We start from the raw sequence: 22,249 nt of genomic DNA, 5'->3' as shown, positions 1-22,249 counted from the left end.
CCATCCCTATTTTTCTTGGACTGTCCAGGATTATGGAAAAGGTTTTGCAAGAGAATATCGTCTCATATTTTGGGAATTTGATTTTTGATATTTTAGGAATCATATCTCTTATTTTAGTAGGATTATCTTTTCTTTTGGGTATTAAATATTTTATTTATGGAATCAGAGATCATATTTCTTGAATTTCTAGAGATTTTTTGGGAAATCAGAGTTCATATTCAGGATATTTAGTGTTTGAGAGTTTGTTTTGGGGCCCTCTTCCTGCATTTGATCCATTGCATATTTTGGTCTGTTTAAAAAAAAAACCCCAACAAAAACTGGAGCACTTATATAATGCAATCTCTACTAAATCTGATCAAAATATTATACAAGGGGTCCCAAAATCACACCAACACATAAAATGTAAGTCGACACAGAGATCTGTTTGGTGCTATTATAATTTTTTTTTCAACATAGAGACAATGCTGTTACTGGTCAAGTACTCATTTTACATCTGAGTGCAGTAAAAGAGTGTGAGTAAAGAGCCTTTTCTAAGGGCTCACCTTTGGGCTGTCATTAGCGGGATTTGAGCAGGAGACCTACTGATCAAAAGCCAAGTGTCATACTAAAAGACCTCAAAGCAGAACAGATCACATCGTCACTGTTAAAAAATAGTCCATGGATATAAAATTTCTTCACCGTGTTGATAAAAGGATTTCTATCCTTTTTTTTAGCATTCGTACATAAATTGAAATTGCCTTTTCTCTACTTCAGCGTCAATGGTTGGACATCATTGAAGATACAAAGAAGAAGAAGGCTGTCAAAGACAAGCAAAAAAAAGAAGCAGCCATGAGGATGTTGGAAGCACAGCAAGTGGCTTCTCCAGGAGAGGCTGATTTGTCTAAAAGTATCATGTGTTTAGTTTTATTTTTCAGATAAAAAAAAAAATCTATGCTCTTAAGGAGGATAAAGTGAATGTACCATGACAGATATAAAGAGAGCAAAGGCTTTGATTAGAAAATAAAAGTTATGAAAAAATGAAAAGTCAATGATGCTTTCACAAATTTCAAAGATTTTAAAAGGCATTGTCTCTGTTGCAATTCATGTGAATGTGTGTGTGCCCTTGTGTGTGTGTTTGTGCGTATATATGTGACAGGTCTTGAACTTGACCTTTACATATAGCGCAATATCCACTAAACGCTTTCAAAGCACTTTACAACAGGTCCCAAGCCAACAGCAACATGTAACATGTAGAACGAGACATTATGCCGGTAGGTGAAATTACAATTTTTTCTAATATAGACACGCTGTTAACAGCTAGGTACTCATTTTATACCTGCGTATGGTGAGTGAGAGAATGTGAGTAAAGAGCTTTTTCCAAGGACTTAACTATGCGCTGAACGAGGCTCAAACCCAGGACCTTCCGAACCATAAGCGAGTGTCATACCACAAGATCCCATAGCGCACATATGGAAAGGTCTCTTTAATACTTTGAAATTATGAAAAAAAATCACTGTAATGTCACCAAAGGATTCAAATAAATTACCTTCTTTTTTGCGGCTAACACTAACATTTTTTGAGATTTATTATTTCTACATTCCTTCATATGATTGGTTTCTGTTACAATTTTATCATTAGGTTTCACAGATGATATGGAAGAGGAGCAAGTGGCTATGGACCGAGATTTTCTTCAAAAAGATTGGTTGGAAGAACTACCAGAAGATTTGGACATGTACATAGCACAAAGAAACTTTGAGAGGGCTGTTGATTTGATTGAAAAAGGTGCAGTTTGCCTTTAGTTTTTATGACTTAAATTATGCTCAGGATATTTTGAGGTCAAGATAGCATCAAGGTGTATTCTAGTGATATTATTCCTCATAATCTCACTCCACTCCGATATGAACGAGATACAGAGTTTTGGCCATGGCAGAAGAACTATTATGAGTTCTTTCCATATTTTTCTATTTTTTAAAATATGATTGATTGTATACAGTCATTTCCTGTTCATCCCTTGTTCCCTTATGGTTATCATATGAGAGCCTATCTTCTCACATTGTATACGATGGTGACTAAACCATCTCCACTTACATCCTTTATAACATTCAAGAGAGCTTTTGCTGTTCCTCATCATTGATCTTGTTCAACCATCGACTTTTATACATTTGTCTCAGTCACAAATTGTGGAAGGTTTGTCTCATCTGTTGATCCTTAGGTCATTTTATATGTGTCTTAGCCATAGATAAGAAGAGCTTCTACATTGGTGTTGAAGATAATGAGAGTAATTATAAAATTATTTGAATGCTTGTAAAGGGTAAAAAGTTCCTAGTGTGGATCGATAATGTGTGAAATTGGAAACAATTTTTTCCATGTCGTCTGTAGGGGGGAATAAATAGCATTGTGACATGCATTAATCGTGGAAATTCACTTTAGAAATGTGTCTTCTTATTAATTTATTAATTAATATATATGTCAATATATTTATTTATTTATTTACATTGCTATTGTTCTCTTATGATTTGTACAATTACAACTAATGCTGATAATTGCTTTTGAATACATTGTCATGTCATAGCTCTTAGATTGACAATCTTTTAAGCTTCATTTCCACAGAGTTCATTATTTCATTATAAAACTAAGATTATTTTGATACATTGACAGTGAATGAATACTTGAAGGATTGCCCAAGAGGTCCTGCTTTAAAAGAGTACCGGTAAGGCGATGATTTTTTAAATCAGTTATCTGTAGTGGAGTGTATAATGCATATGACTTGTATAACTATAAGACTTGGTCCATTAGTTCCAGCCCTAGTCCGGTTTATTCAAATTTTTAAAATATCTAAAATATTGTATAGTAGCCCCATATGGAGCCATAAGACCCATAGAGCGGGAGTTTATCCCTGTTTCTGTAGCGTTAAACAGACAGTATCAATTGCTTGCTACCCTCTGGATAAGATGCTAGTCTATTGCAAATTACTTTCCATCAAATCTTATAGACCCAGCCACCCAATCACTGCAGGGTCATAAATAATCTAGACTGCATCGAATATTGATTCTGTTCCCTTTGATTGTGAGGTGAGTGCTCAACCAGTTTAGCTATGGGGGTCCCCTAAAATATTGTAGTACTATCATCCAAAGATGTTCAATTCTTGAAAAGTGGTTTGCCTGATTTCCAAGTCAAATGAATTTGGTAATTGATATCAATTTGATTTCACAGCCAAGTTAACACAAAGAATATTAATATTATGATTATTATTATTATTGTTATTATTATTTATTATTATTATTATTATTATTATTATTATTATTATTATTATTATTATTATTATTATTATTATTATTATTATTATTATATTACTACTACTATTATTATTATTATTGTAATATTGCACTGAAGCACAATTTTTTTTCTCTCTTTTAATAAAAATTAAACAAGCAAAGTCTTAAATTAGTTTCTTTTCTGACCGTCAACGCTGATACTGGCCAGGTACTCTTTTAACACATGAGTGCAGTGAGAATATATCAGTAAAGAGCCTTTTCCATGAACTTAACTTTATGCCACCCAAAGCAGGACTTGCACCAGTGACCTTACAAGCCAGAAGGCAATTGTCAAAAACAAAAACAAAACCGCACTACAAAAATATTTTCCAATACTCAAAAAGTGATTGGTTTAAATGTGTCTTTTGATTATAAGAAATATATGTTGATGAATTTATCATTGAATCGTTCTTCCACTAGAGCCAGGATAGAACACAGAATAAAACAGCTTACAGATGGACTAATGAACGAATTGCAAGTTTCTCCAGAGAGATCCCTTAGAGGAGGCCCTAGAGCTGCTAGGAGAGCTGTCACGCAGTTGATCAGGCTTGGGAAATCATCACAGGTAATGAGTGGATCAACATTTTACAGATTAATTTTCTATCAACTATCTTTGCACTACTTAACATTTTTGTAGGATTATTATTATGATAAAGAATTGAGAGAGAGAGAGATAGATAGAGAGAGGGAGGGAGAGATAGAGAGAGGGAGAGATAGAGAGAGGTAGAGAGAGGGAGAGATAGATAGAAAGATAGATAGATAGAGAGAGAGAGAGAGAGAGAGAGAGAGAGAGAGAGAGAGAGAGAGAGAGAGAGAGAGAGAGAGAGAGAGGGAGGGAAAGAGTGTGTTAAAATTCCACACATCTTTGTGTATTTTGTTGTCAATATACTCATTATACACTATTATTGTTTATTGTGTTGAACGTTACTTTTGGCATGATAATCCATTATGCACATAGGAGCATGGCTATTATATTAAAAAGAAAAGTTATTGCATTGTATTAGGCTCTATGACACAAATATACGGTATTATATTGGGATAATAATATTGATAAAAATTAAAGTTTAATCTTTAAATCTCAACCCTTGATTTAAAATAAATGCTTTCAATGGAAAAGGTGAATTACATTCCCTAACATTAAAAAAAGTTTTAACTTCCTCATTAAGATCATTTATTATTTTAAACAAAATTTTGTTTATCAAGTTTAATCTGACACATTACCAGATTAACGCGGTGCGTTATAAATCTTAGTAATCCATCACTCATTAATCTTATCCTTTTAATGTAAATCTGTGACAGGCATGTAGTCTTTTCCTCCGTAATCGGAGTGCTATCATCAAGTACAACATAAGACAGTTGAAGTTTGAAGGGGCTACAACGTTGTACATCCGATGTCTTTGTGGAGTTTTCTTCTCGTCACTGTCAGATACATCCAAGGAATTCATGAAGGCTTTTCCACATCACTATGGATGCTATTCTGGTAAGCGACTAACTAGTGTGGTAATATTATGGAATGGTTTCAATCTGTCCTCAAATTTGTTTAGTTTGTAAAAGTAAAAAGTAGAATTGTATTTTTTCATATACTAGAAAATGCTAATTTGGGTTTTAATATTAAATGATAGATGTATATATAAAAGTAAATTAGTGGCTATTACATCAATTTCAAGTTTTTAACAAAAATTTTTTTACAATATCTTATGATTCGATAAGTTAGACCAATAAGATCTAATTATCAGTATCAGTCAAATACTTTTCTAAACAGTTTAGTGCATTTTTCATAATTGCTCTTTGATTCAATAATATAAATACTTTTCAGAAAATGCATCCTTTTCTTGAGCCTGAATGCCTAATATGAAATAGAGGGCGGTGCTTTGCTCAATAGGATGGATCAAATTCATTTTGTCCAATTCTATCTTTTAAAAGGGCATATTATTTTATTTTTTCACTTCTGGGATTAGGACGGGATTTGTTTTAAATTGCACTGGGCACTTTCAGGATTTAAATCGAGTAGTGACATTATCATTTTTTTTTCAGCAACTTTGATCTTATCTTTTTTTCTTTTTCTTTTTTTTTTCCATCCTCCAGCATTTGTGATATGGGCCAAGCAAGAGCTTCAAGCTTTTGTTAGCATTTTCAAACGTCAGGTCTTTGAGAGTAAGGCTAGTCTTACCACTATTGCTGACTGTGTGGTGTTGGCAAAAGACCACTGTGATCAGGTAAGGTGTTTAAGTCATATTAACTATGCCGAACCGCCAATCTTTCTGCTTTTGGAAGAATCATTCCTATTTTCACTCTTCATTTCTGCCATTCCGCCATCATCTCTAAATTACTGATTTTAAAAAATAATGATAATGATAAGAAAGGGGGAAGAGGAAAAGGAAAATGGTGAAATGAAAATTAAATTGTATGTTTGATTGCCAAAAAGTATGTAGGAAAAGAAATTGCTCTTATATGTTTGGTAGCAAAGTTGGTAATTTTGAGAGGGAATTATCCACTGGTAAAATTTAGCGGTCAATACTATTAACTATCAATAACAGTGATACATGTTGGTAAGTTAGTGATAAGAAAATAAAATATTCTTATTTTTAGTCTCAGAGTCCTATTTTTTGACCTTCTGGTTCCACTTTTGGAATTTACGGGTTGATAGGTCTGACTATGTGACCCTCCATTATGATCTGATATTATTTTTGGGGTAAAGCTAATGCTGAAAATTGGATTTGAAGAAGTTACTAAAATCAGTACCTTTATTGAAAGCAATCTACGGAATGCAAAAGAAAATGAGAATGAGTTATTCCAGTTTTTTAAATTTTGTTTTAAAATTTATTTTATGGTTGTGCATAATATGCTATTTTTATCTTTTAAAATATCCAATATTAACATGGTTGAGAAAACATTTTAACCTATAATGGTTACTTTATTATTATTTTTCCAACAGTTGAATTCCATAGGGCTTGACATGGAGTTTTGCCTGGGATCCCTCTTGGACATTTCTATACAGCAAGTCATCGAGGAATCGAGGGACACGATCATAGACAGTGTTAAATTCAGGGCAAATGTTAGTTTCTCTTAAAATCACAAAGTTAATGTCAAATCACTACCATCATTGCGACAGTTAATATCACTATCACCACAACCATCATCATCATTATCGCATCATTTTTAACATCTTTATCATCATCATCATTGTTGCATCATTCTTTATCACCATCAATAGCTTATCCTCATCATCATCATCACTCACTATCATCATCATCATCATCATCATAAGTGATATTATTTACTCTTCTGTTTTATAATCTTGCCTTTAAACAATAGGATGATTTGTGGCTGGCTATGAACCATCTCACTCCGACAGACTGTGATTCGTATGTGAAAGAAATTGCACAAAAGGGTTTCAACATTACTCCGTATGTCTTTGGTAAGTATTGTCATTTAATAGGATTCAATAATCTGATGTCAGGTCCACCCAGCAACGAGCAGCTTGGTTCTAAACAAAGAAAATCGGTACTTTTTATTCTTCATACTGGCTAGAAATTTTTCACATGTCATGTGATTAGAATGTATAAAAGTCAAAACATGATCAGGTTTATAATGTTTTTCTCCTCTGGATACACTTTAATGCTCGTCGGAGAAGAATTTCATATGGGTGTCCGCCATTGTTCCGATTGTTTAGAACCAGTTACTAAGTTACTTTGCATCATTACGAGGGCAGTGACGTCACGACTGTTGAAGCCTATTGCAAGATAGCATCTAGATTGTGCAGGACTAAATTTCTGTGCCATTGTCTACTTGATGATGTCTTCTTTCAATCGGGAAGAAAAATCCTGACATCTAACCCTCTACTTTTTTGGTTCCTAAATCTTTGGGAGTGGGTGTGTAACCTGTCCTTTGGAGTACTAATAATGAATAGGTTACATAAAGGTGGCATATCTATTTTACTAGCAAGATGTCTAGGCAGTTTCTTAGGATTACAGGATGGATGATCTTTATTGACGATCAGCATAAATTTAGACTAGAAAATAAGATACCATCACTACGACACTAGAAGATGAATTACACAAGGTATATATCCAGCGTTTTGAGCATGTTTAGTGGATATTGAGCTGTATAAAAGCTCAAGATTTTTGTTGTTGTTTTTTTTTCTTATTGTTTTTAGAATTAGAGTGCCAGTTGATTGATAAGATCTCATTAAATTCTCTCAAACCATACATGTTAAAGAATACACATCGTTTTATTTGTTGGAACGGTTTATCTGATGGGCAGAGTGGGTGAGTATTATATTTAAAAGCATTCCATCAATAACTGATCAGAAAGTTGTTACCCAAGAGACAGATACAAGGCGATGAACACTCTATTGTTTGTAAAATAAATTACAATTCTATCAAATATGTCCTGGTATCATACACAGATGTCTACCAATCCTTAACAGTATATTTGTTGATTAAAAATAAATTAATTAAAATTGAGCTTTACATAGTGCAATATCCACTAAATTTGCTCAAAGCGCTTTACAAGGGGTCCCTGATCAACAGCAACATTTAACATGTAGGACGGGACATGACGCCTGTTAGGCGATATTACAATTTTTCGGACAAAGACAACGCTGTTAACGGCCAGGTACTCATTTTACACCTGAGTACAGTGAGAGAATGTGAGTAAAGAACCTTTTCCAAGGACTCAACTATGCGCCGAGCGCGAGGCTGGACCCAGGACCTTCTGATCCGAAAGCGAGTGTCATACCACTAGACCACATAGCCGCACAATCACCAAATATTCATTGCAACTATTTTTATTTTTTTATCACTTCAGACAAATTTTACATCTCCATCACCATGAACAGCATGCATTTTGCCAAGACAGTCTGCACATTGGCAGAGGATCTGCTCAAGCTGTTTACCACAGAGTTAGAGGACTTCATTGCCAATTCTCTGGCCATGGTTTTTAAAGCTAAAATACAACACATGGAATCCTCTCTAAAGTCAGATCGATTCAAAAAAGAGGTAAGGCGCAGAGTATTTCAAAGTGAAAGTAAATATAGTTCATATAAGGAGAAAAAAAAAGAGAGAAGGGTGGGGGGGGGGGGGGTTATAAATCTGAACAAATTCTTTTGACCATTTATTCTTTGCTACCTGTTGGTTAGGTTACTGCATAGTGATATTTAAAAAACAAAACAAAAGACAAACCCTTCCCAAATAACTTATGCATTGTCATAGCACAATATTCACTAAATGCACTCAACAAGGTTTACAAGGGGTCCCTAGCCAAAAGCAACACTTAACATGTAGGGCGCGACATGATGCCTGTAACGCGATATTGAAATATTAAAAAACAGAGACAAAGCTGTTAATGGTCGAGTACTCATTTTACACTTGGGTATGGTGAGAGAATGTGAGTGCCAAATAGCCTTTTCCAAGGACTCGGCTGAATACGATGACAACCGAAGTCATCAAAGGAAACTGATATGGTGCTTAGAAATAACATTTTCAGCTATCATTAATGAAATAAATCAAGAAATGAAGTGAGTAGGAAAGTGCTAGAAGACAACAGAGAATAAAAACTTTGCAGCGGTGATTGGGGCTCGAACCCGCGGCCTTACTGGTACGACAACTCCGCCTGGCCGGGGAGATCTTGACTCTACCGTATGAGCTATCCACGATGGGCTCTGACAACTCTAGATTTCGCCATTATCGCTCTCATGTTTGATTTCCAAGATTTCCTAGTGCGCAATTTATTGTAGATGTTGTGGGCTAGACATCTGACAACTATTGTTTTCCATCCATTTCTCTCTAATATTTTGTAGTTTGCATTGTATTGTTGTGGCTGATGTAGTCTAGAGGTCTGACAAGTCTAGCTTTCTATCTCATTTTTTTCATGTTTGACTTCCAAGATTTTCAAGTTTATGACTTATTATTGTTGATTTAAATAAGCTTGCAATAGTTAATCTTTTTGAAATCATTCTTTAGTGTAATTTTCAAGCTTATGATAGCTTTTCCTATAGTTTTTAACAGCAATAGTGTAAAAATAGAAAATAAAAAGGGTGGATATTACTCACTTACTTATCTGAACCAGCAATCATCCGAGTACAAGCTCTTGTGCTATGACTTAAAAGGTGGATGAAAGGTGGATAGAAAAAATCGTTCAAAACAATGATGAAAATTTCTTTCATGCCCACAAAAGAAATGAATTATGACAAGACAAAAGTTACTGAAGCGTGGATATTTTCTTTACACTACTGTCTGGCCTAACTGTTTATTTAGCTGTAGAGAAATCTAAGCTTCATGAAAGGTTATAGAATTAATCTCATCAAAATATGTAATATGGTTATCATCTGTCTTTAAAAATGCCAAGACCAGCACTTTTCCCCCCTCATCCCATCTCTTTGAAAAAAAACATGTGTTCTATGAGTGTATTTCTTGGCAGAGACCAAAACAATTCTGTGCAAGTATGTGGCATTCTTACAAATCAGGAGACATCATAATACCTTATATTATGCCTTGAAAGTCTTTTCAGACTCACGCAAACAATTTCCCCCCTCCCATCTTTATCTTTCTCTCTCTCTCTTTCTCTCTCTCTCTCTCTCTCTCTTTCTCTCTCTCTCTCTCTCTCTCTCTCTTTCTCTCTCTCTCTCTCTCTCTCTCTCTCTCTCTCTCTCTCTCCTCTCTCTCTCTCTCTCTCTCTCTCTCTCTCTCTCTCTCTCTCTCTCTCTATATATATATATATATATATATATATATATATATATATATCTTTCTCTCTCTCTCTCTCTCTCTTTCTCTCTCACTCTCTCTCTTTCTCTCTCATCGCCCTCCCCACTCCATTCATTCATTTAAACAAATGAAGAAAAAAAAACAACAAAAAAAAAACAACAACAAAGACAAGCCAATATTTTGAAACAAAATCAAAGAGGATAACAACAATGGACTGGTAGAAAAGGCAGAGAGAAAAAAAAACAGTAAAGAAGCAAAATTGTAAAAAATGAAAGCTATGACAACAAGAGGATAAAAAAAAATCAATAGAAATCAATGTATCGATGAGACGAGGCATAAGAGGCGATTTGGTAGTGTTCATGAAATTGTAGATATACTATTGTAACCGACATCTTAAAGCAGTATTAATGAGGGATGGTGTAGGTGCCTGAAATTGAATTCATTGCCACAAATATAAAATTTGGGGTTAATTTTTTTATTTATTATGGTGGAGAAAATAATATGTTTTACATTTTAAAAAAAACCCCAAAAAATAAAAAAATTCCCAAAACAAACAATCTCACGCTTCGTATTTTCTTATCATTTTAATTCTAAACTCACTTTTAATGGTCCAATTCATTCAGATAAAATACCATTTTGAGACAATAGGTGACATCGTTATTAAAAATACCTCAACACTATTCTGCCATATTCGGAAAAACACATTAATTAAGAAAATTTTGTCTAGAAAATTTGTCCTTCAAATATTGATGGAAGGAAGAGTTTTCTTCAGAGTATGGCAGAATTAGTATTAGCATCAACTTTCCCCCTCTGTTCATCTCAATTTGCTCCAAACTCTGTTTACCCTTCTCTCACCACTCTCCATCAACTATTCTCCATTTCATTCTCTGAGCTTCGATTGCCATTGGAATGAATTGGTCCAAATCCTGTCATCTGCTGACCTCTTTCATGATAGACCATGAGTTTCAACATCCAGATGAAATGTTGGTTGTTAACAATTGATTTATGAAGATCTGAGGAAATACACTTTGTAAAGATCTGTTAATCTCTTATGTGCATCCAAATGTAACTCTCTCTCTCTCTCTCTCTCTCTCTCTCTCTCTCTCTCCTCGCTCTCTCTCTGTCTCCTCGCTCTCTCTCTGTCTCTCTAACTCTCTCACTCTCTGTATGTCTGCCTTGCTGTTTGTCACCATCTCTCTCTCTCTCTCTCTCTCTCTCTCTCTCTCTGTCTCTCTCTCCCATAGTGGGCAGGGAGGTACATACTGTGTCTTCTATCCCCCTATGTCTGTTTTCCAACATGCTCTCTGTCTTTGTCTTGGAATGAGATTACTTGGTTTTGTCCTGGCCCTGGCTGGATACCCTAGCTGGGAGGGAAACTGTCAAATGTATAGTTAGAGTTTTGGGAGATGATATTTTTTTCCTTGTAAATCATCTCCCTGTTATGCACTGTATTGTTTTGTTTAAATGTTATATATGATTTTTAAACATTTGAGTGTATCCCTCTTCTTAGTTTGGACCTGGGCTTGTGTGTGGATGAGACTTTTAGGTGATCTCAAACTAAGTACTTTGATAGTGTGCTCTTGGAATCTACATCTGTTTCCTATTTGAACAAATACCCCTTTGTCTTACCTTTTCTTGGGTGCTTTCATTGTAATTCTAGAACTTTTGACTATCCCATTTTCTTCCTTTTTACTGGCGCTGATATGACCTTAATGTGTTGCAAGCGCCGTAAAACCCTTAAAAACAAAAACAAACTTCTCTCTCTCTCTTCTCTCTCTCTCTCTCTCTCTCTCTCTCTCTCTCTCTCTCTTCTCTCTCTCTCTCTCTCTCTCTCTCTCTCTCTCTCTCTCTCTCTCTCTCTCTCTCTCTCTTATATATATATATATATATATATATATATATATGTATTAATACCGGATAGGGAGACTTTTGGTACCCCTATTAGTTCATTTTACAGTACTTTACCAATAGGGAGACCAAAATCCAGTCCCCCTATTGATTTGACCTCTAGCACATTCACTTTTCTGATTTTAGTTTAAGGTTGTCAACCCAACCGTCAAGGATATATAATTGTAAATCATAGTATTGAAGTTATTTGTTAAACACCACAGTAAGAAGAGTTATGCCTAAATTTTCACGTTGGTCAATAAGGTGACCGCCTGAAAAAAGTACAATAGAGGTACCAGTGTTTTCATCGATATATTTCAATAGTGAGGCACTATATCTTTCCGAAATTTTCTCTAAAATTCTAGAGCATTATATGGATTTTTATAGTAATGAAAGTTGATGAACTGAGGAATGAACAAGATATACGAATTATAATCTATTTTTAGAAACAGATTTATCGAATCTTGGTCCGGATTCTTATCTTGGTGACAAGAGACAAGCAAACATAGTAACTCTTTTTTTCGTGAAACGTATGTTTAGTCAATTTCGCGCATAAAGAGGCACTCAGCACTCACTTACTCACTCCGCAAGTCAGTAGTAGGTGGTTATCAGTTATCAGCTAGGCCTTTAGTTCTTAGTCAAACGCTTCATCAAACCATTATTGAGTAGCATGTTGATGCCTGATGCCAGTTGAAGCCATCTCGACGTCGTGAAATGGAGCATCTTCTGTCATAGCAGTAGAATCGTCAGATGCCGCATTTAAATCCTCCATTCCAGGCGTTGCTGTTGCCATATCGATCTTCGAAATGATTTGGTCTAGACGTCAAGTTGACCCGTTCTATGTCTGAAGAGATTTTAAAGTGCAATACCTAACATTATATCTTGATCTACAAAAGAGTCTTTTTAAATGAACCGCTGTGTTTCTATATTTTTCAAGAACCAAGGATTATCTGATAACCACTGACTACTGACTTGCGAAGAGAGTGGCCGACGGACGTCCTTTCTATAGCCGCAAGTATTTTTTCGTCACTTGCTGAGTTCCAAACTAGACGTCTATGGCATCGTGGTGTAAATTGATGCTGGAGGCATCATTGAAGAGACACCGAGATAATTTAAATGGTAAGTTATTGGCCATTCTTATTACATCACTGTTGATTTAAGATTTTCAATAGGGTAGACATCACACTAGGTACTTTGGTAAAAAATTCAAATTGGATTGAGCTCAATGAAACCTATATCATTTTAAAAGATTCTAATGATACCAAAATTGTGAAAATCAGATAAGCAGAAAAAAAGTTGTGTTAGTTTAAAGGCTGACAAATGGTCTTCTATTTGCCTTTGTTATTTACTGACGGACTTTGTGACCTGAAAATTGTTGCATTTCCGGTAGTAACCGCCATTTGGATTTCAAAACTGGTCTAAAATGACTGCTAAGATTTGAGTAAGGATTTTACTGGAACGAATTTCATGGATGCGGTATACAACTTTGCCCTGAATTTAATTTTATAAAAAAGTTAAGATGTTAAATAAACGTGCCAGCATGAAATTTTGATTTACCAATTTCTAATCTTTTAATTATCCAAAGCTAAATTATACCCTATTTTATCCATAATCAAAAGTTATACTAAATTGTCATTGATTTTAAAATAAACTACACCAAACGATAGAGTAATTTCTCCTGAAGAAAATAAGACATAAATCATTAAAATCCATCCATAAACAAAAAATCTATGGAACTTTTTCTGAGACCCATCACTCAAAAGTCCAAAAAATCGGGTCACAGCCACTAGGCCATTTATCGGCTCCCTGCTGGAGGGCCAAATGGACGTTTACCAAAGTACCTAATCACACACACACCGATTGATGATTGTCACTTGTCAGTCAGTCATTTGGAAGTGGAGTCAGATAATTCGGGAACTTCTGTAGACTGTAGATTCACACTAGTGAGTAAGATCTGTCGTTTACTACTACTACTACTACTACTACCACTACTACTTTTAGTTTTAGCGCTATCCAACTCAACACTTCTCGTGTTTATTTTATTTTGGCAAAACTAGAATGGATTTTTGAAAAGAATATAAAATAATTTAAACTTAAACCTGTCTTTGCATCTTGCTTTATGCATACAGTATGCCATACCACAGCCATCACAAAATCATAGTTTAATGTTGAGAATATGCTATTTCTTTTGTAACTTCAGATCAGAGAGATTTGAGCTTTAAAAATCCTGAAAAATGTCTTGCTGTCAATCCAGACAACCCTTTTGATGTGATCTATGATGTTAATGGTAAGAATGTAATTTGATGAGGAAATGAATAACATTTAGGTACACATAGTTTGCTTTTTTTTATTTTTTTTTTTTTGAGTCATGATGTGTAATACTATTACAGTCCACTCCGGATAATTGCAACTCGTTTAATCGCAACTTTCGGTTAATCACAATATTTCCTAAGCAATGGAAATAATTCTATATAAAAATCACTGGTTAATTGCAACAAACTTCGGTTTTTTAAAAAGTGGTAAATTCAAGAAATCAAACAGTATATCATGATTAAATTTCATCATGGATGAAATCGTGACAGGTTGAAGAATCGAGAGTGAGCAGGATTTAATGCTACAGTAGTGTGTCACCACTCTGTTAGAGTCGAAAGAGGGCGGGGCTCTGCAGTATGGGTTTGTGACGTCATCGGTGGCCATTAAATAGAAGAGGGGTGGGGCTGGTCATAATCTTGACAACAGGTTATAAATGACAGTTATAAAGAGAGACTGAGCGATATCCTTTGTTTTAGGATTAACAACTGTGCATTGTGACCAACGAGTTTGGTGAGAGCTTATTGTCTCTCATTAAGGCTAATCTCTTTAACTCTGACAAATGTTGAATTGTTGAGAAAAAAGATTGAAACTTCTTCCAATCTGAATAAGATATCGGCTTGCTTCATAGCTGCTTTTGGTTGACAAATCTACACGGGGCTGCCATATGGTTTTTGTTTCAATCAAATTGCTCTGTATGTGGTGGACTAAGAATATTATTTACTGGTTTGAGTTGACAATAAATGTGTAAAATGTTGAAATAGTGGACAGGAAACTGAATTTCGGTTAATCCCAACATTTTCGATGATCCCAAGGTATTGCGATTATCCTAAGTGGACTGTACCTGAATCTTGAACGAAAAACTATCATATGGATATGATTATAGACAGATTGGTTTCTGGAATTATATTTCCGTCCTCCCTTGCCAACTCTGACGTTCTTGAAATTTAAAAGAAAATAGCCAGAAGGTTTCGGACTTAATTTTTTTTTTTTTCCAAAGGACAATAGTCATAAGGTAAATAATTTAAAAAAAATCCTTTTACAGCACAAGATGGCATGATTTTTTGTTTAAGAGTTTAGAGAAAAACTTGCACATGATAGTCTTCAGCTTTTTTTTGTTGTTTTTATTTTCTATATAGATTCCAACTCAGAGCCTGAAAGTGATGCAGAACAAAGTTCCATATCACATGATTCATTTGTGGTAAGTATGTACATTAAAATAAAATCATAACATTTGTATAGCGTTTATCCACAGTTGGCACCATGCTCAAAATGCTTCACATCACCATATTTTGTGGTGGACAAAACACATTTGCCACAAAAGATGAGACCTGCAGTCTGTTAGGCGCAATACAATATTTCAGGACAAGGACAACACTGTTTTACACCAGTGAGATCTCCTAGTTTTTTGTTGTTAAAAATTTTTCTTTGCAGTGGACTTCGCCAACAATAACACTATTTTAAACCTTCCTCGTTATATTTTGAAGTGATATTCATTGATGAGCCATTCACATTTGAAGTCGTTTGTTTTTTATTTGACAAAATGTGAAAATGATGCGTTTCCAGGAAAAATTAAAATAGCTTCTGTTGGGATTATACTTTTGATCTCGCATTTTGTCCAAATTCTCTTGCATCGTAATGTTTATCAACTTTTTTTGTTAACTATATTGCAGTTGCAAGGTTAGGAAGTTCATATTGTTGCAATGACAACCGTTTATATGTCCAGAATCGTAGTGATATAAAAAATTGTTTTGTAGTTGTTGGTCCTGGTGTAGGATTTAAAGAGTTGGTTAAAAACGGTTTACTGAAACCCTGGTTGGTGTATCTATATTTATCCAAGCACAGTTGAACATATTAAATACTTAGACAATATGTCTGCCTTTCTCAACTCTTTTTTATTATACTTGCATTATTAACCAGCTAATTGTTTAGTTGGATTATTAAACAATGGCTCTTCATGTTTATTGTCAACATGAATAAATTGATTGATCTGTCATCTTTTCCACAAAATATACAGGGTCCCGATTTTGTTGCTGACTCCGAGTCTGATTCCTCTACGTACTCTGTGAGGTACCCAATGCTGAGTACATCATTGTCTTTGGAACCTAGTGCTCATTCCCCAACTCAGTCAGAGCCTCATCCACAACTATCACAGACTGAACCTCGTTGCCAGTCTGGGACCCAGGTTCAACCCGAATGCTATACACTTGCAAACCAACGTGTTACGTGCAATGGTGAGTCATTTTTTTGTCATTCTTCTCCTTTGATATTTGTGGGATCAATTTTAATTTACCCATTCCTTTTAAAAGAAAACTTCCACCCCCTCCATGGTGCTGCATTTGTGTTATTGCATTTTTTTCTGTTTTGGCAGTGCTGCGTCGCAAAATACGCTACCATTTACATAACAAGCACAAATCCAAATTTGATAGGGTGGACATCTTAGAATCTGAAACCCCAATGTGTGAGTGATATCAGTGAAACCAGCCATAAAAATGTTCATGTTTATTTTATTGGGGGTTTTTTTGTCTGTAATAGACTTAAATTGCTTGTATTGTAAGTGTTAAAATGGTTTTTTTTGTTACAACCCATCTATATATTAAAACTGTTTCTTTGTATTTCTATGATGCTTAAGGCTTTTTTTCACAGACCAGCTGGAAACTTAACGAGAATCAGAGTAGATAACATTTTTATTAATCTTGCAACCTAAACAGTATATGATGATTGGGAGCATTTAAAGAAAAGCACATTTTCTTTTTAATTTGTCGGTACTAAAATTATACTTTGATAATGTCTGCTGTGCTACAAACCCTTTTGACTTCCAGGTTCAATATTTTTCTTTATTCTAAAATTCTTGGGTTTCCTTTCAATGACAACTGAGATCATTAAAATTCAGCTCACAACATGATGTGTGTAGATTTGATGAAAACATATGTTCGAGTTGAGAAGCAGTGTTCACGAACTTGCTGATCGTTTTTACTAGCATTTATTTTCCTAACTTACCTGTGTCAATTAACAAAGGCAAGACTCAAATATTTTCTATCTGAACAGTGTGTTTGTTATTGAAATATTTCCGGCATATACATGTCATATTTCATTCCCACAAAATATAAATCAGGATTAAGTTGTCTGGGCATCAGCATCGTTCAGGCAGTTGGGGGGAAGTCTTTAAGGAATTAATGAAGCCGATGCTCAACCGGTCTGGAGGACGTTTGATTGATGTCGGCTGTTTGTTCTGCCAGCCGGTGATGTTTTCTCACTCCCTCAATGACAAAGAAAGTCATTGTTATGACTATGAACTATAGTCTATTATTACTTTTGTTACTATATTAATTGTTACTTATTGCCGCTACTGTTATTATTATTATTATTATTATTATTATTATTATTATTATTATTATTATTATGATATTGCCTTCATTGCATTCTATTACTATTATTGATATAATTAATTTCTGATTGTTGTAAATAATTTATGTGAATTGAATTTTGTCGATTGGCCAAGGGCCTACAATAAACTTAAATGAAATGTTAGTCTTTGGATAGGACTTGGGTCTATTCTTGATTGCTTTTCCGCCTGGGTCGAGTGAAGCATTTGGAGTAAATTTTGTTGCTCAACGTAAAAAACATGACGCTTACCATTCCGCTGATACTGATACCTCCAAGGGGTGGTTGGGGAAAAACCTGAAATTCTTTTGACATTCTGTCTGATTATTCGCTGAAACAACAAAGGACAATCTATGTATTCAGATGAGACTTCAATGTGTTACTATTCCGATTTATGTTCATATTTTGATTATAATGAAGAGGGAACCCTGAACCCAGTGAAGTGGGTGGATTGATCTATTTATTTCTATTTCAAAACAAAAATATGGCGTCTTTTCACTGGATTTGTTATGTGGCAGAGGTCTCCACAAATCTAACATACCTCTTCCAAAGGAATAGATGTTAGAAAAGTATATAACAAGAAGGAATTATGACAGTTACTTGTCCAGGCCTTAAATATTTGGAATGCTATTCCTCTCTATCGCTGTCATGTAGCTGATGTGCATACGATCTGTCTATTGATTTATTTTCATAGTTCATAGCATGATGTGCTTTATTTTCTTCTTTTTTTTCCAGAGAAATGCAAAAAGCCAAGGAGACCCTGTCCATACTGTGGACAGTTGCAAACAAAACTCCAAGGCATTTGATGAGGAAACACAAAGATGAGACAGAAGTTACAGAGGCCATGAAACAGCCTGTAAAGGAAAGGGATAGAACAATGGAGTATCTCAAGAAAAAGGGCATTTTTTATTCAAACACTAGAAACAATTCAATAGTTATGCGTGAGAGAGCACAAGGGTCACATGAAGTTGTTATGTGTGCTGGCTGTAAGGGGTTTTACTCTAGACGAAGGGTTTATGAACACAAAAAGAAATGTAGTACTGAGCATGCTCTGTGTACTGGGGTTGTAAAATTTTATCCCGTGGCTCCCAATGCAAGTAAAGAAATAAAGGAGAATATTCTTGACAAATTTCGGAATGATGAAGTGGGAAATTTGTGTCGATCAGACAAAGCTATAGTATTGTTAGGAACAAAATTGTGGAGTAAAAGTTCAAAGAAGGAGAGAAAAGTTATAATGAGTGATTTACGCATCTTAGGAAATTTGATTTTAAAAACTAGGAAGAGAGCAAATCAACCTTCTTTCTCTGGAGAGGACGTGGTGAAGCGTTGTAACTTTAATGAAATATCACAAACCATTTCTGAAATGACTTTGAAAGAGGATGGGACATTGAAAGCAGGCTTGAAACTTTCAATTGGATTTATATTGAAAAAGTTAATTAATTTCTTAAAAGGGGAATATATAATGCAAAACAAAATGGAAGAATCCGCAGAGATAGATTTGTTCAAAGCTGTCCTGGATTATAATTGGGATAGTATTTTTTTTACAGCCAGAGTTCAATGTGAAGCAAAGAGAACAAATTTGAGAAAACCCAAAGAGATGCCATTAGAGAATGATATAAAGAAGCTACGGCAATTTATTACTGAAGAGATGGTCCGTATTTGTGAGGATGATTATCAATTATTTGATTCACATATGTTTGTTAGGCTTCGCAATGTCATCGTAGCTAGGCTTACAATGTTTAATGCGAGGAGAGGCGGAGAAACCCGCAAGGATGTTGTTAAAAGACTGGAATGATGCAGATTCAGGTGTATGGGTTGATCCCCAGCTTGTACAACATGTCACTGATCCTCTGGAAAAAGCGTTACTTGAGAAGTATAAGCTGGCCTATCAGTCTGGAAAGGGAAGCAAGATGTTGGTCCCTGTGTTGATACCCAATGACACAATTCAGCCTTTAAGGAAACTTGCACAGGAGCGTAAAGCTGTTGATATTTCAGACAACCCATTTCTTTTTCCAAATACAGGAATATCCAAAGATCATGTAAGTGGTTACATTGCCATCAAATATGTCACTTCCTTAGTAAAGGATTTAGAGAAACCCCAGTTGTTAATAGCTGATAAATTCAGGCACCGAGCTTCGACATTATTTGCCTTACTTGAATGTCCCACAACACGAGAGAGATGTCTTCTATTGACATATGGGACACAGTGAATCAATCAATCAAAACATTTATCAGTGTCCACTTGCAATACGAGAAATAACAGAAGTTGGTCATTTTTTGGGTCAAATTGATAACTCAGCATCGGTCACTGGGGAAGGAAATTGTAACATTGAAACAAATGACTCTGTAGTGAATAGAGACTCAAATGCAAATTTGGAACATCCATAGTAACAGCTGCAAATCAAGAAGAAATATTTGATGGTGAAGCAGGAGTGCCAAATCAGCTTACGTGTTCTTCAAAACAAACTGAACCCAAGAGGAATTCAAGCAAAAATCGGAGATACATGTCATGGTTAGATGAGGATACAGATAGAGTCAAGTCATATTTTAAAAACTTTGTCGAAGATGTTTCAGCACATGGTTCAAGGGGATCATTACCTAGAAAGTCTGAAATTATTCTGTTCTTAAAACACCACAGGGTATTTTCACAAAAAGGAATCCCTGAAGGTACACTAATTAGTTTGGTGAAGACAAAGATTTTTAATGAAAGAAATAAATATAGAAGGGAAAGAGCGTTTCAATCGGTGTAATGACAATCATGAATTTGATTTGTATTACATTCATTGTATTGTATAGTGTTATTGACATATTTTGAGGGTTTACAAAAACGTTTTATCTTTATATAGTACAATCTGTTCATCATTGCAATATCCTTTTTTATATTATATGAACATTCATTTGCTCAGCTTGAGAGACAAATGCTTTGTAGAACCATAGCTGCCAACCGTTCTGTTAAAAACGGAATTGTTCCGTATTTGACTTCCTGAGTCCGTAAGTGCGTATTTTTAGTTCAAAATCCGTATTTTGTAATTTTTGACTAATTTGTGGTAAAAAAGCCATGTGAGCCTAATGAATTATTATTATTGATCCATTATTATTACTATTACTACTACTACTACTATTGTTGTTATTATTATTATCATTATTATTGGTGTCCAGTGAGAGCATAATCTCCATTTGTGTAGCTCTTTAATTTGAATTATGCCTCTATCATAAATGATTTTCAACAATTAAAAAAGTTCCATTCGTTTATATGACGCCTGTATTTTACTCAAACTTTTCATAATGTATTGGAGATTTGCATAGGATATGGATGTTAGCCTCGATATACTTTGAATATTCTAAGACAGTATTGATACTTTCACTAGTTGTTACAAATATTATTTTAATTAAGAATAAAATTAAATCCACCTTTTTGATTGGAAGGTATTCAATAAGAAAATCAATTGCTTATATTGATTAAAGATGACAATGATTATTTCCCTTTATTAATTTATGAAATATATAAATTTAATCCCTTTAAAAACATCTTCATCTGATTTTAATTTTTTTTTTTTCAAGCAAGCTTTTGTAACGGTTTAGGTTCAAGAAAAATAAGTATACTCCATTTTTAGGTGTGTTTATCTTGTCAAAGTAAAGAAGTAGGAATTCTCTAATATTTAGAGGTGCATTTTACTATAACTACTATTATAGTATACTACTTAAAGACCATTATGTTGCATGAAAGAAAACATATATGCAATCGTCTACTTTTTATCTGAACTCACCTAATTTTTACCCCAAAACGCCCTCTCAAGTGATGTACCAGGTTGGTAGTTATGCATTTCTAACCATCTTAAGTTATTTCATTTATTTTACAATTGTGCTTCTTGTGTATTGGTCCTTATCAAAGTTGAGGCAGTTGAATTCTTTCTTTATATTGTCCGTTCTGAATTTTGATCTCATTGTGGAAAGCTCCCATAGCGGGCAGGGAGGTACACACTGTGTCTTCTATCCCCTTATATCTGTTTTCCAACATGCTTTCAGTCTTTGTCTTGGAATGAGATTACTTGTTTTTTTCCTGGCCCTCGCCGGAGTCCTAGCTGGGAGGGAAGCAGTCAAATGCATATTTATTGTTTTGGGAGATGATATTTTTTTCCTTGTAAATCATCTCTCTGTTATGTATTATTACTATATTTGTTATTTTTTAATGTATAATGTAAGCATTTGAGTGTGTTCCTCTTTGTTGGATTTTGTTCTTGTGTCCGGATAAGACTTATAGGTGATCTCAAACTAAGTACATTGGTGATACGCTCTTGGAATCTACATCTGATCCCTATTTGTTCCCAGTTCCCCTATGTCTTACTTTCTCTTGGATGCTTCAACTGTAATTCTAGAACTTTTTACTATCCAATTTTCTTCCTTTTTACTGGCGCTGATATAACCTAAATGTGTTGCAAGCGCCGTAAAACCCTTAAAAACAAAACAACAATCATTGTGGAAAGTGTCATTTTAACGATTCAAATGTGCTGGTACTAAACCCGATAATTGAGCAACATTTGGACTAGCCTCTGTCATCTCAAACTTGTTAACAGGGGCAGCGTGGCTCAGTGGTACGGTCTTTGCTTCGTATCCAAAAGGTAACGAGTTCGATCACCCGCCGCTGCGCTGTGTGGCCTTGAGCAAGTC

The 22,249-nt window shown here is 34.8% G+C and overlaps 1 protein-coding gene across 1 annotated transcript in view; it reads left to right on the top strand.

The window, feature by feature from the left end:
- Positions 1–22,249, top strand: part of LOC144970289 (exocyst complex component 8-like) — a 33,343-nt gene that overhangs the window by 8,043 nt on the left and 3,051 nt on the right. Inside the window, exons 7-15 of the mRNA XM_078909777.1 lie at positions 754–886; positions 1,618–1,761; positions 2,638–2,689; positions 3,714–3,858; positions 4,593–4,773; positions 5,379–5,509; positions 6,229–6,348; positions 6,609–6,711; positions 8,103–8,293. Coding sequence (XP_078765903.1) covers positions 754–886; positions 1,618–1,761; positions 2,638–2,689; positions 3,714–3,858; positions 4,593–4,773; positions 5,379–5,509; positions 6,229–6,348; positions 6,609–6,711; positions 8,103–8,293 — 1,200 coding nt within the window. The remainder of the gene's footprint in view (positions 1–753; positions 887–1,617; positions 1,762–2,637; positions 2,690–3,713; positions 3,859–4,592; positions 4,774–5,378; positions 5,510–6,228; positions 6,349–6,608; positions 6,712–8,102; positions 8,294–22,249) is intronic.

Source organism: Berghia stephanieae, chromosome 4 (assembly GCF_034508935.2).
Source record: "Berghia stephanieae isolate SIO BIC M18660-M18661 chromosome 4, UCSD_Bste_1.3, whole genome shotgun sequence".
Lineage (NCBI taxonomy): Eukaryota > Metazoa > Mollusca > Gastropoda > Nudibranchia > Aeolidiidae > Berghia > Berghia stephanieae.
This window is presented reverse-complemented; position numbering and strand designations above follow the sequence as displayed.